This window comes from Centroberyx gerrardi, chromosome 2 (assembly GCF_048128805.1).
Source record: "Centroberyx gerrardi isolate f3 chromosome 2, fCenGer3.hap1.cur.20231027, whole genome shotgun sequence".
Lineage (NCBI taxonomy): Eukaryota > Metazoa > Chordata > Actinopteri > Beryciformes > Berycidae > Centroberyx > Centroberyx gerrardi.
The window spans coordinates 34,038,291-34,053,201 of NC_135998.1; the positions used below are offsets into that span (position 1 = coordinate 34,038,291).

Here is a 14,911-nt window from a genome sequence, read left to right on the forward strand (position 1 = left end):
TGTCATCACTGGTGGCATGCATCACATTTTATCATAACAGCGTTGTTAAAATCTCATTTCCTGCATTTCTGGTTTTTTTTTAAAAGAGAAAACATAATTGAGGTCAAATTTGAGATAATAGGTTATTAAATTAATGAATGTTCAAGAAATCTCCAGCTATGATGAGTGTCTCCAACTTTTGTTTCATATTTTGTGATGTGTGCAACTTTGTTGAGGCAAAATTGTGCAAGTGACAGCAAACCAGATCTACATTGTCATGCTAACCATGTGAGGTAAACCAGATGCACTTCATGTCCATCAGTGGGGTTTTGTGTATTGTAAAATAGGATTTCGTGACTCCTTTTGTAAGGCATCGTTCTATACAGTATTAAGTTGTATTTTGTATCAGAAGGTAAAAATGGATATCATGTGTTTGTTTTTCTTATGTTTTTCTTCCTGAGGTTTCACCATGAGCTTGTTGCTGGTTGGCTTGCTCTGTGTCGGTAAAACGTAAGCTAATGTGTTCTGACAGAGTGTTTTGGGTCTGTATGAAGCACTAACTGAAATATATATGTGCTGTTTTAGCTTAAATACAAACAAGGACCTCAAACTCCTCTTCATCTCATCTGTGATGATTTGAATGTGACATGATCGCCTTTACAAACAACTAAAAGCTACTTTTTTATGTTAAAGTTCATTTGTATGTTTTCATTTTTCAAAACTTTTTGTCATGTATGCTTTTTTTTTTTCCACATTTTTTGTGTATCATTTTTTGTGTCACCTGTCAGGGTACTTGTACTGAAGGTCTTTGTGAAAAGAGAAATATATTTTTTTTCTTTCAAATAAACAAATAAATAAAAGAATAGTGTCTTTAATTATGTGTTGCTTGGTTTAGGTTTGATTTGCACTTACATTAAGTAATAAAACACTTGAAAGGTGAAAGAAAAAGAGGAAAAATAAGTACAAACTGAATAATCCTAAGGGCTTTTTGGGGCACCACTAACTTGGGGAGTCGACAATAAGTGGAAAAACAAAGTTGGGAGTTAAAAATGAACTAGGCCTACTACAATATAGTTTGATTGTCTTTAAATCAATATTCCACTTAGTTTTAACATGAGGATTATTTGGCTCTTTACCGCCATGAAAACCAGAATATAATCTACTCACCAAGACCAGATGCAGCTGGACCAGTTTGTAGCGTTCAGATTTTTACTTCCCATTCATTTGAATGGAAACTGACATTGAACAGTGAACAGATTCAACAACAGATCCTGCTGTAAGACAACAAAGCATCCTGGGTCCGTCGTCATTTTGCATTTCTATTCTTGTTTTACACTAAAATTAGTATTTAAAAATAAAAGTAGATCCGGTTTCCCAAACAGGAACTATCTCTCCTAAATGGTATGGCGGTAAAGAACTGAATAACCTCCATGTTAAGTGGAGTGTTGCTTTAATGAGATGGAGCGTAAGGTCTCCTGCATCATGTATCTGTGTAAATGAAACATCTGTCCAGATGGTGGCGCTGCCTGAACATTTCTCTGCAGGCTGAACATCTGTAGTCTCTCTCTGCTCTCATATGATTGGTTGTTTGACCCTACCTTAACCCCAACTATTCCTTTAAGCTGCAAAACAAACTGCCTCAATGAGGACAGTGAAGGTTTTCTAATCTAATCATCATACCACTTCATTTTCATGTGAATCTGTATTGTTTTATTTTCCAGTCAGATGACATGAACCATGAGATCATGGGTTTACAACATACTGCAGTAAAATAATATCACCATTACACTTTTGGTAAGAATTTAATTATAATGCAGCTTGTTTACAGTCTGTGTGTCTTATTGCTTTCCCTCCAGCAGGCCGGACGTGCCGCCCCACCCCGCCTGGAGAATTTCATTTGTTTGGCTCTTGATGGATTTATTGTGGTCAGACTCTGAACTGAAGGCTTTCCCACTTCAGCAGCAAATCCTTCAGGGGAAACACTGACTTTGTTTTGTCGTCTGGTGAGATCCAGGCAGAGCAGCCTGGCTGCTTCTGGGTGGTAAAACACCAACAATTCCTCTTTTCCAAGGGTGGAAGTAAACTCTAACCCTCTAAAGAAGGGTGTGGGTTTCATTATGTTTTAGGTCAGGATACACTCTGGATCAAAGCAAATCCCTCTGTTCAACTCTGTTTTCTCTAAATCCAGCTGCAAGACTGAAGCAAACATATTTAAATTTACATGAGAGCAGCATGCAGGTGAGAGAGAGTGAAGTCAATATGAAATACAGCAAGTTGTTGGTAAGTGAATCTCTGATCTGAACAGAAAACAATCAAAATATGAAACATGGCAGTCTGATTTGTTTTCAAAATGTATTTTAAGGCAAAGCAACTAGAAGGGATTAATTTTAAAGGGGAAAAATGTCCCCTTGTCTCCCCCAAATCTATACCTGTGTCTCAAAATGAAGGAATATTTGATTTTGTTGATAGAAAAATGTTCTTTAATACATATAGTATATTAAGTGAAAAAATCTTTCAATCTGTCTCTCTCTCTCTCTCTCTCTCTCTCTCTCTCTCTCTCTCTTCCTGTTTTCCTCTGCCTCTCATTCAGTAACTGCTTCAAAGCAGTTTGAAGAGGTGCGCGTCTTTGCAGCCGACTGCTTTGCGCATGCTCCGTTGACAACCATGGTAACGGTTGCTACGTCAAGCCAGAGACAGCTAGAACGACACCGGAAGTTAGACGATTTTTCCTTCAAAGTAAAAGACTACAGCTAAGGGAAGGCTACTGTAGTGGGACTTCGATGAAAAAAATAAATCAATAAATAAACGAAAATAAAATAAAATATGTATCAAAATTGCATCAGAATAAAGAACAACAGTAGCCTAATTATATATAAAAGTGGGCATTTCAGGAAAATAATTGTAATAGTTTTTTTTTATTAATTTAGCCTAGCCTATTACAATTCTTTTGTGTTTTGCTTTTATGTAAATGTTCCATTTTTAATTTGTAGTTTATTGTTTTTATTAGTGTTTTAAGGATTTTTTTTTTATACAATTTTATGTGTAATTCTTTCGAACACTTATAGTTTATTATTGATATTTAAATTGTATTCATTTTGCTCTGTTCCTTGTTTTAATGTAAAATTTGTAATTAATGTAAAATGTATTTTTTTCTGCTCTATTCCTAGTTTTTTTTTTTGTTTTGTTTATTAATAAAATGCACTTTGTAAAGCCTTTTTTTATTTTTTATTTTTTTTAGATAAGTGCAATATAATAAAACTACTTTTCTTCCTCTTCATTATTGTTATTATTACTATGATTATTATTATGGTTGTATTATTATTAGCCAATTATTATGATGTAATTTCACCTAATCTGATTTTCCCTTTGCTACTTTTATTGTTTAATTTGAGGTTTATTGACCGGACGTCGTGTGTGTGTATTGTGTCCAGCTTGACCCTGCAGCACCCGCTGTGCTCCCCGCCCCGCCCCTCCGCCCCGCCGCCCCGCCCCGCCGTCCCGCCCCGATTATTTCATTATCAGCCCGCTGTGTGTCAAAGTGAACATCCTAGAGTGTCTCAGCATGTGAACCCGCCGGGCTGATGCTGTTTTTAAAATGTCTCCTAACAGCAGGAAGGATTCATAACTCCGTGCTTCATCACTGAACTGTCCCGCTGCTGATTCTATGTGTCAATACATGGATTGATTATGGATCGGATATGGCGCAAAATCCTGCTTTTCCTCAGTGTTTTTGTGAATTCATCGCTGTGTGAAGGCGACGACGCTTCCTGCGATGGAGCGTTTGATATTTATTTTGTTTTAGACAGGTGAGTGGTGTGTGTGTGTGTGTGTGTGTGTGTGTGTGTGTGTGTGTGCGCGTGTGTTTGTGTGTGTGTGTGTGTGTGTGTGTGTGTGTGTGTGTGTATAATTGATTGAAAGAGGATTTAGTTTTTTATCCATTCCCAATATAAAACCTCTATATGTCTGTGTCAGTGGAGAGAGAGCGGTCTTTGAGTCGCTCCTCTCCATTTATCCATTTATGGCTGTGTTTATTTTTCCATGTTCCCCTGCTGCTAGCTACAGGTTTGACAGGTTTATTTTAATGTTTTCTATTATGAACAGGAAGATTTTGGTTGGTTTAATGGGGTGAGTATGAGTTATTCTGCCTCCAGAATAATCTATCCTCAGTTTATTCTGTTGTTGTTAAGCATGGAAAAGCAAAATACTTTAAATACTTGATAATAACAGAATAAACTGAGAGGTGATTCTCTATTTATTCTTTTGCTGTCAAAGCGTGCAAAAGCAAAATACTTAACAGCAGAGGTTTGACCAAGTCAATTTTGCTCGAGTCCCAAGTCTAGTCTCAAGTCAAGTCAGAACAAATCAAGAGTCCAGTATCAATTTAATATCTTAAAGAAAACTAAATATCTAGGACTTTTCAATGCAATATGGTTTTAATAGGATAAAAACTTGGAAAGAGCATCATGAGTTTGATTTCTATAATCAGTTTCAGCTACAAGTCAATTATTCATTTTGTTTTCAGTTGCAGTTGTTTCGCTCTCTGTGAAGCACACTATGAGCCATATAAATAAAGTTTGATTGATTGATTGATTGATTGATTGACCTTCCTTCCAAGTTTGTTCCACCTCTGCTCTTTAGTTTCTGCTCCCTTCAGGATTGGGTGCGCTTGGTTTTTAGTGTTGTGTTGTGTTGTGTTGTGTTGTGTTGTGTTGTGTTGTGTGTTTGGGTGCGTGTGATTTGTCACCCTGGCGCTCCCTGTCTCTGCAGGTCAGGCAGTGTGTCGGAGCACTGGGGGGAGATCTACGGGTTTGTGGAGCAGCTCACCTACAGGTTTGTCAGGTAAAGTGGAGTCTTCTGTTTGATGCTGTTTTGCCCTCCTCTCCTCTCTCTTCCTCTCCTCTCCTCTCTCTTCCTCTCCTCTCCTCTCCTGTTTCCTCTCCTCTCTCCTCCTCTCCTCTCCTCTCCTCTCCTCCTGTTTCCTCTCCTCCCCTCTCCTCTCTCCTCCTCTCCTCTCCTTTCCTCTCCTCTCTCCTCCTCTCCTCTCCTTTCCTTTCCTCTCCTCTCCTGTCCTCTCCTCTCTCCTCCTCTCCTCTCTTTTCCTCTCCTCTCCTCTCCTCTCCTATCCTCTCCTCTCCTGTTTCCTCTCCTTTCCTCTCCCCTCTCCTGTTTCCTCTCCTCTCTATTCTATTCTATTCTATTCTGCTCTGTTCTGTTCTACTGAACCAGCCACGGTAGTCATTAGTTAATAATTTGTCAGGCTGTTTACACAGTGAGGACTCAGTATCATGTCTTTTAATTACAATACAAAGAAAAGGGGAAAGTAGGGCGTCTCTATTTCGGGCAGCGGACCTCATGTTGGGCCACCAACTGCTACAAAATACCTCTGGAGAGGGAGAGGAGGGTGTGTGTGATATTTTTAGTCTTAATAACGGGCTACTAAATATACGACCAGCACACCCAGCACAGATGTTCGTGGAGAGCAGAACAGAGAGATTTGTCCTCCACAGCTGAACTGGTAGAGCAAGACACCGACACTGTCAGGGCTCAGGGTTTATTTGTTTATTTGTGCAAGTTGGAAAATACAAAATATGAACAAATATATACAAAAATATAGCCTACAGGTGGGGTAAAAAAAAAAAAAACGGTGACCATTTAAATTACAGGCTATTAATTAAGCAGTATTGACAGGAAATAAGTAAGTAATATCCAAGTAAAATAGATGTAATAACTAGTTATAGCGTTAGAATGAGTAAAATGCCTTTACCTGTAATTGTATTAGATAAGTGGCGCTACCACACATTTTTGGAAACTTACAGCGGTGTTGGAGGCGAGGGATAAACTAGTTGAAAAAGTTAGAAACACACTGTCTCCATTGATTTATCTTCCATTCATTACAGAAAGTGAGTTCACCTGTGCAGAAACAATCAATGTTTTTCCATTAGGTTTACATTTGCTTATAATGTAGAATACATACAATAATTCATTATATATTAAAAAAGACATACCAGTACTGACTATGTGCAATATCACATAGGTATACAAATGTACTCCATAGTAATTCTACTCAAATAACAACAGGCCCCGCCCGATAAAAAGCACCTTTTTTACTTATTACTCAGTAGTGTCCAGTCATTCTAATGCTAACTAGTTATTTCATCTATTTTACTGGGATATTACTGAGTTATTTCTAGTTGTTACCACATAATTAATGGCTTGTAATTTAAAGGGTTACCTAGGGGCTTATTTGTGTAATTAAGAAAAGAAAGGGGGTCGTGTTAGGGGTTCAATTCCCTTCCCTTCCCTTGTTCATGTCATGTCACGCCATGTCATGTCACGCCATGTCATGTCATGTCATGGCGTGTCAAGTAGTGTCATGTCGTGTCGTGTTATTTTATGTTGTTTTATGTTGTGTTATGTCATGTCGTGTTATGTTGTGTTGTCATGTCGTGTTATGTCGTGTCATGTCATGTCATGTTGTGTTATGTTGTGTCATGTCATGTTATGTCATGTCGTTTTGTGTTATGTCGTGTCATGTCATGTCATGTTGTGTCGTGTCTCGTGTCGTGTCATGTCATGTCATATCATGTTGTGTCGTGTCATGTTGTGTCATGCCATGTCGTGTCATGTCATGTCATGTCATGCCATGTCGTGTTATGTCATGGCATGTCATGTCATGTTGTGTCGTGTCTCGTGTCGTGTCATGTCATGTCATATCATGTTGTGTCGTGTCATGTTGTGTCATGCCATGTCATGTTATGTCATGTCATGTTATGTTATGTTATGTCTCGTGTCGTGTCATGTCATGTTGTGTCGTGTCATGTCATGTCATGTCATGTTGTGTTGTGTCGTGTCTCGTGTCGTGTCGTGTCATGTCATGCCATGTCGTGTTATGTCATGTCATGTTATGTTATGTTATGTTATGTCTCGTGTCGTGTCATGTCATGTCATGTCATGTCGTGTCATGTCGTGTCGTGTCATGTCGTGTCGTGTCGTGCCGTGTCGTGTCATGTTATGTTATCATTTATTTTGTTATATTATGATATATTTATGTTATGCTATATTAATATTATGCTGTCATATCGTTATGTCATGTTATGTTAATATTGTGTTATGATATGTTATGTTATGATTAAACAGCAGACTGTCAGAGTGTAAATGAACTTTTCAGTAGTTGATAGTACTTTTATAAACCTGTATGGCTTGTAAGAGAGTTACTGGCCTTGATGCTGCAGTATGATCCTGCAAAGCTAAAGAGCAGCAACTGTGTCAGGAGTGAATCTGAGACTTCAACCTTTATCTTCTGTAGAGTTGGCACAAGAGGGAAGAACATCGTTTAGCAGCACTTAGGGGAATAATTCATGTTGATATGAGATCCAAAGCCAGTTACAATGTTTGATCTTTGCAGCACATAAAAATAGTTACTGCTGTTTGCCTTTGTGAGGCAGATAAGATTCACACGCTCCACTCTCCCTGTGTGTGTGTGTGTGTGTGTGTGTGTGTGTGTGTGTGTGTTCCAGTCCTAGGATGAGGGTTTCCTACATTGTCTTTTCATCCAGAGCAGCTGTAATCCTGCCACTAACTGGAGACAGGTACCGTCTTCCACTTTTCTCTCTCTCTCTCTCTCTCTCTCTCGCTCCCTCCCCCATCTTCCTCCTCTTCCTCTTCACCGAAAAACCAACAGCATTCCCAGATAACACAGAAACTGGGCTGTTATCTGTTGTTTCAGTGTTTGTTTAAGCTGTGTCGGTCCTGTCGTCCCTCTGCAGGTCGCAGATAGACGAGGGTTTGAAACAGCTGAGCCAAATCAAACCTGCAGGTGAAACTTACATGCATGAAGGCATGAAAGCGGTACGACACTTTGGTCTGAACGCCTGTAACTTCTCTGTTCTTTTATCTGAGTGATAACATGGTGATTGCTTTCCAGAAATGATGTCACATATCATTCATTGTCTTGACTATTTCCAATAGAAACAGCCACTTATAGGGAAAATCCACTATAAAACAATCCAATCCAATCCACAATCAACATAATACATTTCCTTTGATCTTGGATTTGTCATTGTAAAATTCTCCCTGAAACATTTTAACAGCTGTTGTTGATGTACTTTGGATTTCTGGGTCCAATTTGTTGTTTGGTGGTGTATTTTTATTATTCTCCACTGAATTTGGTTTGTTAAAAGTTGTGCCAAACGTAGATGGAGTTTGATATGAGAAAATGTTTCAGGATGTAAATCATCAGCGGTAAACGTCAGGTTTTGGTGTCAGTCCCTCAGAATCAAAGAGCGAGGGCTTCTTTCTAGAGCCGCCATTTTGCACCGAGAGACGTTCAACAATCATACAGGGAGAAATCCATCGTAGAAGAGGAGAGAGACCAGTTTCTCCACCCACAGGAGCAGGAGAGAGACCAGAATGCACTGCAGCAGAGAGACAGGTTGAGGTTTGAGGAAGATCATCGACACGCCCCAATGTTCATGAATAGTTGGCTAGCTATCCAACTAGATTTTTACACACCATATGTCCTCCTCTGACTGAAAGCGACAAGTTCATGCTCCTTATCTGGTGCTTGTCGCAAGGCATTCTGGGAAACGTAGGAAATCACTGACTGCAGTAGAGGTAGACGCGGCAGGTTGAGGGAAAGTGGGTTCACCCAAAAATTTTAAATGACAACACTTCATCACAAAATAACTCCTGGAATGTGTTGAACATCACAGACTGATGAGATATAACTATAACAAAAACATCCCATTCTCAAAGTCACATATATTATTCCTATGATCTTGGATAGGTAAATCAATATTTATCAGCATGAACCAGTCGCTCCCAAAGCTATCTGGAGGGTTTTGAGTTGTTGTGACTCTTGATGACATTACAGCTCAATTCATATTCTTAAATATTGATTTAACTTTCAGAGACCATAGGAATAATAACTTAGGTTTGAAGGGAATTTTGTTGTAATAAGCACAGTATTATTGTCAAAGGCTTAGGTACTGAGACAGTGACCTAAAATGATGCCAACGTATCTATTGTGGGATCTTGTGGGAGAAAGATGAGACTGTCAGCTTGGAAAATGTGTCTGCATCCATATGAAATCAAACTAAATCAGCAATAACAACAAAAAAAGACAGACCGCGTCTCATTGTCTTAGTAATCAACAAAAACAGATTCATCACTTGGGAATATGCAATCAAAATCATTGCCAGTGATGACAAGTGTCTCCATAAAATATCTAGTTTAGTGCCGTGATCCTCACTGAGCAACATGTGAGATGTGTTGACTTTTACTGGATCGACTCAACACTGTTTCCTGTGTTTCTGTCATGATTTGTTCCTCAGGTGTCGGAGCAGATGAAGACACAAACCTCCAGGTCGTCCAGCATCATCATCGCTCTGACCGACGGCAAACTGGAGGTTTATCCCTACGAACTGACCGTACAGGAGGTAACACACACACACACACACACATACACACACACCCTACCACTTCTACCCTAAGGTCCCTCATGTGGGTCCATCATTACAAACACGTTTTGCCCGCCAAGCTTTGTTCAAACCCACAGAACTTTATTTTAAATTGTAGTCAAGATCCCAAGGTTTCCAAAGATATCAAATATCTTATGATGAATTACAGGGAAATGTGTAGAAAATGATGCACAAGACAGCTAGATTTTTTGTATTTGATGTAATGGAGCAGCTCTAAAAAAAAAAAAGGCACCTTTGCTTTGAATATCTCACTCAATATAAGCAGCTAGAGCTTCAATGAAGCGTTGGAACGAGCAGATAAAGAATATGGACGAGACGTCGTCGTACAGTATGGATAAACTTTTTTTTCTAACTTTGAAGCTACTTAAGAGGAAATTTACTGATATTTTACTTAAGTAGAAGTAAAGGCACTGGTGTAAAAATCCACTTAAGTAAAAGTAAAAAGTGTCTGATTTAAAATGTCCTCAGAGTAAAAGTTCCTGAGTTCCTCTTTAGAAAAGAGAACGATCGATGATGTGTTTAGCGGTGATCTTTTCCATGTGATTCTAAAAGAACGAGAGGACAGAGTTCAACCTATCTTGTTTTGGGTTGTTGTGTTCTTTTATCTTTCTATTTCACTTGATTTGAACTGCACTAGTTTACTTTTTAAGTCTTTTATCTTTTGTATCTCTTGTCTCTACTTTTGCACTTTTTAATTGTAAATGTTTTACCTTTACTGTATTTTTATTACTCTGTAAAGCACTTTGAATTGCCCCAGTGTATGAAATGTGCTACACAAATAAAGCAGCCTTGCCTTGCCTTTTATTTTGCCTTGCCTTGCCTTTGATTATGTCAAGAAACAGCAACCCTGTATAATGTTAACCAAAAATGTAAAACGATGTTATATTACTAGATTTCAGCATTGAGGTGCTTACATTCATGATTTTGCATAGGCATACGAACCTAAAAACCTATTATTGGGAATCTTGAGAAAGTTTCAGAGCGACAGACACAGAGCGTCCCGTAACCATAGCAACTCACTCTCACTCCTGCCTGCGTGCCCACGGCGCTGACTGAGATTACTCAGCATGCGTGGGAATAAATGACAATATAATAGATTTGTGTATATTTCTCGCTGTTCAGATGGTCTGAATAACTCTCTGCTGCACGGTGCTGCTCTGTCTCGTCTCGTGCGCTGTCAGCGTCTCTTTTCACGCCGCGGCGTTATCAGTTATGAATTTGTTTTTCACTGCGTGAGAAAATGGACTTGTGGCGTGAGAGCGTGTGAAAAATGTCAATTGCGTGAGTCTCACGGTCAATGCGTGAGAGTTGGCAGCCCTGTGAACTCGCTTGACATTATTATGTATGAAGCTGCCAATCAGATTTATTGACTTATTAATCGAAGGTGCTGGAACGCCGTTCCGGATCGTTCCGGCCCACTTTAACCCCTGGCTGTTAGCTAAAAAAAGCAAAACAAAAGATGGAGGCTGAGGGAGAGACGCAGACTTTCAGCAGCTGGAAGTTTTCCCATTAATTTGAATTTATCTCAGTTGAGGATCAAAGAACATTCTGGTCTGTTGTAAACTTTGTGTGGCAGCAGAACTCTTTCCAGAGAAAAACACAACATCCAGTTTATCAAAGCATCTGATACAGAAACACAGAGATGAGAAACTCAGGGAGAAACAAGGAGCCGCTGCTGCCAACGAGACACAAAGTAATGGAACGAGGAATGGAGCTGATTACTGCTGCTGCTGAGGAATTAGTAAAGTAATGTGATTACTTTTTAAATGAGTGATCAGTAAAGAGTAATTGATTACATTTTCAGAGTAACTTGCCTAACGCTGGTGTTAACGATTACTTTTCGCTCTTTGTCCTGAACCCTGATCCGTCCTGATGGGGTTTATGTCAGTGAACAGATCCAGGTCTTCTCTCCCTGAATCTTTATGTTTTATGTTTTTCCTCCTCAGGCAGACAAAGCCCGCGGGTTCGGAGCCAGAGTTTACTGTGTCGGGGTCATGGGCTTCGACCACAAACAGGTAGGATCGCCTGGCTGTTTCCTCTCTTCTTTTCTTTTGTTTTCTTTTCTCTTAATTGCTTTCACTTATTTGCTTCTGGTTCCCATGTCGGCCTGAAAGAAAGAGCGACTTTCTCCGTCAGTGAGAGGGTTTCGGTTTTCCAAATGTATTCAGGCAGGGAGACACAAGCTGTTTGATCACTGGGATTTTGTTTGTTTTAGTGAGTGTGTGTGAGTGAGAGAGAGAGAGAGAGTGTGTGTGTGTATTAGGTTGGGATGTGGCCAAAATGTTTTTGACCAAGGTACAGTAGGTGTGTCATCTTTGTGTGTGTGTGTGTGTGTGTGTGTGCGTACCATGGTGCAGAAATATCTTATATTCTTTAACTAAAATGTTGACTTGCATACAGGCAGGACGACACTAACTCTATTATCATTGTTTATGATGTTGAGCTTACGACAGCCTGTCCAAATGATGACACAGCCTGTCAACACACACACACACACACACACACACACACACACACACAAATGCCTTCAAAAACATGCACAGGCTCACACACTTGCTGCAGACTGAGCTCAGATCTGCCTTGAGGTTCAGGGTTACAAAAACCCAAATTACAAATACTTAATTAACTTCATTAAACTAAATAAAGTCCTCCTGTATGACTCGACAGGCTTTACTGAGGTCAGTCACTGTAGTCAGTCCATGCTTTAGTCTGCCTTGTTGTGAACAGTTAGTCATTTCGGCTACCTTGGAGTACTACAGCTTGTTAAAGGAGAATACTGTTGTCATTTAGAGTTAAAGCCCATTTGCTGTTTACATCTAGTTTACATTTCCTCCAGTCGCTTTGCACTGTATATTAGATTATTAACATTTACTCTTTTTTTTAAATATAAACCTCTGTGGAAGTTGTTTTTCATACTGGACAAGAATGAACGGCAGCAAATGGAGGAAAACGAGCGCTGATATCTGCAACTATGCTGACTGTGTGCAGAAACCAGAGAGGAACCTGGACTATTGGCTCAAACTTAGAATAAAACTTTACAGAACCAAAATGTTGGAGAACCGTTGTTCTGCACTCACAGCAGTGTGATATTTGATCTTTTCTCCATCTTAACTTAAATCAACATTTGTTTGTCACAGCGATCCCTAATGACCGTTAGCAGGCAGCGGCTGCAGAGGAAGTCATTATGTCTGTTGGAGACATCATGTTGTATTTAAAGTGGCGTCGACTGCTGCAGCAGGCGGCCACACACAAGCACACTGTACTGTATATATCCGGTCAAGAGGTCAACCCAAAAACAAATGACTTGCAGTTGTTGCCATAGTAGAAGTTACAAGACACGCAAAAGTCCCGAAAGTATCTGACTGTTGACATGATACTGACTGCTCTACATGCAAAATGTCTATTTTTACTACTTAAGTTCTTACCTAACTGCTCTTACGTGTTAAACTAACTACTCTCTAGGTTTTTAATTTAAGTACTCTTAAGTTGACAATACACTTTGCACACTGTGTTTTTGCACTTAGTTTTTATTTATTTTATTTTATTTACTTGTTTATTATTGTTTAGTTATGCATCAAACTCAGGGAGCTGCAAACGCAATTTCGTTGTACTTGTACAATGACCATAGAAGGAAATCTTGAATCTTGAATCTTGAATCTTGAGTCTTGAATCTTGAATCTTGAGTCTTGAATCTTGAATCTTGAATCTTGAGTCTTGAATCTTGAATCTTGAATCTTGAATCTTGAATCTTGAATCTTGGTGGGTTGTCCGAACAATTCGTCGACCAGTCGGCCTCAAGAAAGGACGATATTTAACTCCGTTGTGAAATCCAACTTCCACCAACTAACAATCAATCTAACATCAGGCCCTTTTTGTCCTTTTCACACCTAGAGAGAGTTCCCCCTCCCGTCTGGATTATTGTAACTCTTTGTTCACTGGTATCACTCAAACTTCTCTCTCCTGCCTACAGAACGCTGCAGCTGGACTCTTAATTAGATCCAGAAAGAGGGACCACATTACTCCTGTCCCTCTGTCCCGGCTCCCTGTCAGCTACACAATTCAATTTAAAACCTTGCATGGTTTTGCCTCTCTGTGCATTTCCAAAATGCTGCGTCCATCCATACTGTACATCTAGATCCTTTAGGTCCACTGGTCGAGGTCACTTAAAAAAAAGTCAAAATCCCACAACATCAGATCAGCTGAATCCACTGAGACCTTTAAGACAGTAGGGGAGAACTGTATTTGTAGCTGTTTGGATTTGATCACCACCATGAAACAACAGTCAGGCTGTTAATGAAGAAGTTACATGTCCAAAAGATTCAAATGATTGAAGACAGTAAAGGGTGTGTGTGGTTTATTGGCACATTACATGAAAAAATGCAATGTCATCAAGCTGACGACAAGGCTGTTTTTCTCAGATCCTGAAAAGTTGACATTTTGGAGATATGGCAGTTTTGCTTACTCTGAGCATAATCACATTAATATAATAACAGTACGGTGTTTACATTGGCTCTGCACCACATTATGGTCTTAGCTGAATTATAATCACATTTAATCGTGTTTAACTGCATGTAAACATGGCCGTTGGTAGCAAAACTTCCCATCTACACTGCCTCAAAATTGCATAGATCTTGTCCTGAGCGTCACCAAACAGAAGCGTTAGCAGCGGGCGGATGTCAGTGACCGACAGCACTGTGCGGTCTGAGGAGGAAGTAATCACATCAGCCTCTAATTGGACGGTGCCAGACGAGCTTCCTGCTCTGCTGACACTGGAGCAGGAGATGAAAGCTCTGGACAGTTGCCAGAAAAAATACAAAAAACTCCTCCTAGCAACAGCCTCCTCTCCCTGAACGCTGCTGGTTCTGCAGGAACAGATACAGTCGGTTCAGGCTCAAAACCCTTTTTTGTTCTGCACTGACTATGCAGCTTGATCTGTGTTCTCCTCACCTTTATTTATTCTCTCGTCTTATACACTTTATCTCTTTTTATTTATCTCATCCTGTATTTCTTATCTAATGTCTTATATACCTGGCTATGGCTAATAATCTAATTCCCTGTAAGGAAAATGAACCGGAAATTTACTTCCAGAAGTCGACATTTCAGCTCTACTGCCACACACTGTGCATCAAACCGCACATAAAGGAACCAGTGAAAGTATTTGCAAATACTTGAAAAAAGAATAAGAAAGGAGTGCTTATCTCTTATATCTCTAGTATTTTTTTTTAGGTATTTGCAAATACTTTTTAACTAAGTTTGAAATGGCCCCTTTTACCACGGAGGGACCCAGGCTAATAAAAAAACTTCAACAATACAGAAATAAACCTGGATGTGACCGATTTTTAGTTTAAGAAGCAAGATTAATGTACAGTATATTCATTTGTCAGTGTATTTTATTGTTGTTGTTTTCATCACTTTGTCTCCAGGTTTTATCACTGTGAAACTAAACTAAATTA

The 14,911-nt window shown here is 39.4% G+C and overlaps 1 protein-coding gene across 2 annotated transcripts in view; it reads left to right on the forward strand.

The window, feature by feature from the left end:
• Positions 1-3,552: 3,552 nt before the first annotated feature.
• The window catches only part of LOC139917330 (anthrax toxin receptor 2-like), a 261,176-nt gene continuing 249,817 nt past the window's right edge, over positions 3,553-14,911 (forward strand). For both annotated transcript variants that reach the window (XR_013507185.1, XM_071906434.2), the window contains exons 1-6: positions 3,553-3,785; positions 4,747-4,818; positions 7,497-7,568; positions 7,746-7,827; positions 9,312-9,416; positions 11,405-11,473. Coding sequence is in view for 1 of the 2 variants with exons in the window: in XM_071906434.2 (XP_071762535.2) it covers positions 3,667-3,785; positions 4,747-4,818; positions 7,497-7,568; positions 7,746-7,827; positions 9,312-9,416; positions 11,405-11,473 (519 nt within the window). In the remaining variant the exon portion in view is untranslated. The remainder of the gene's footprint in view (positions 3,786-4,746; positions 4,819-7,496; positions 7,569-7,745; positions 7,828-9,311; positions 9,417-11,404; positions 11,474-14,911) is intronic.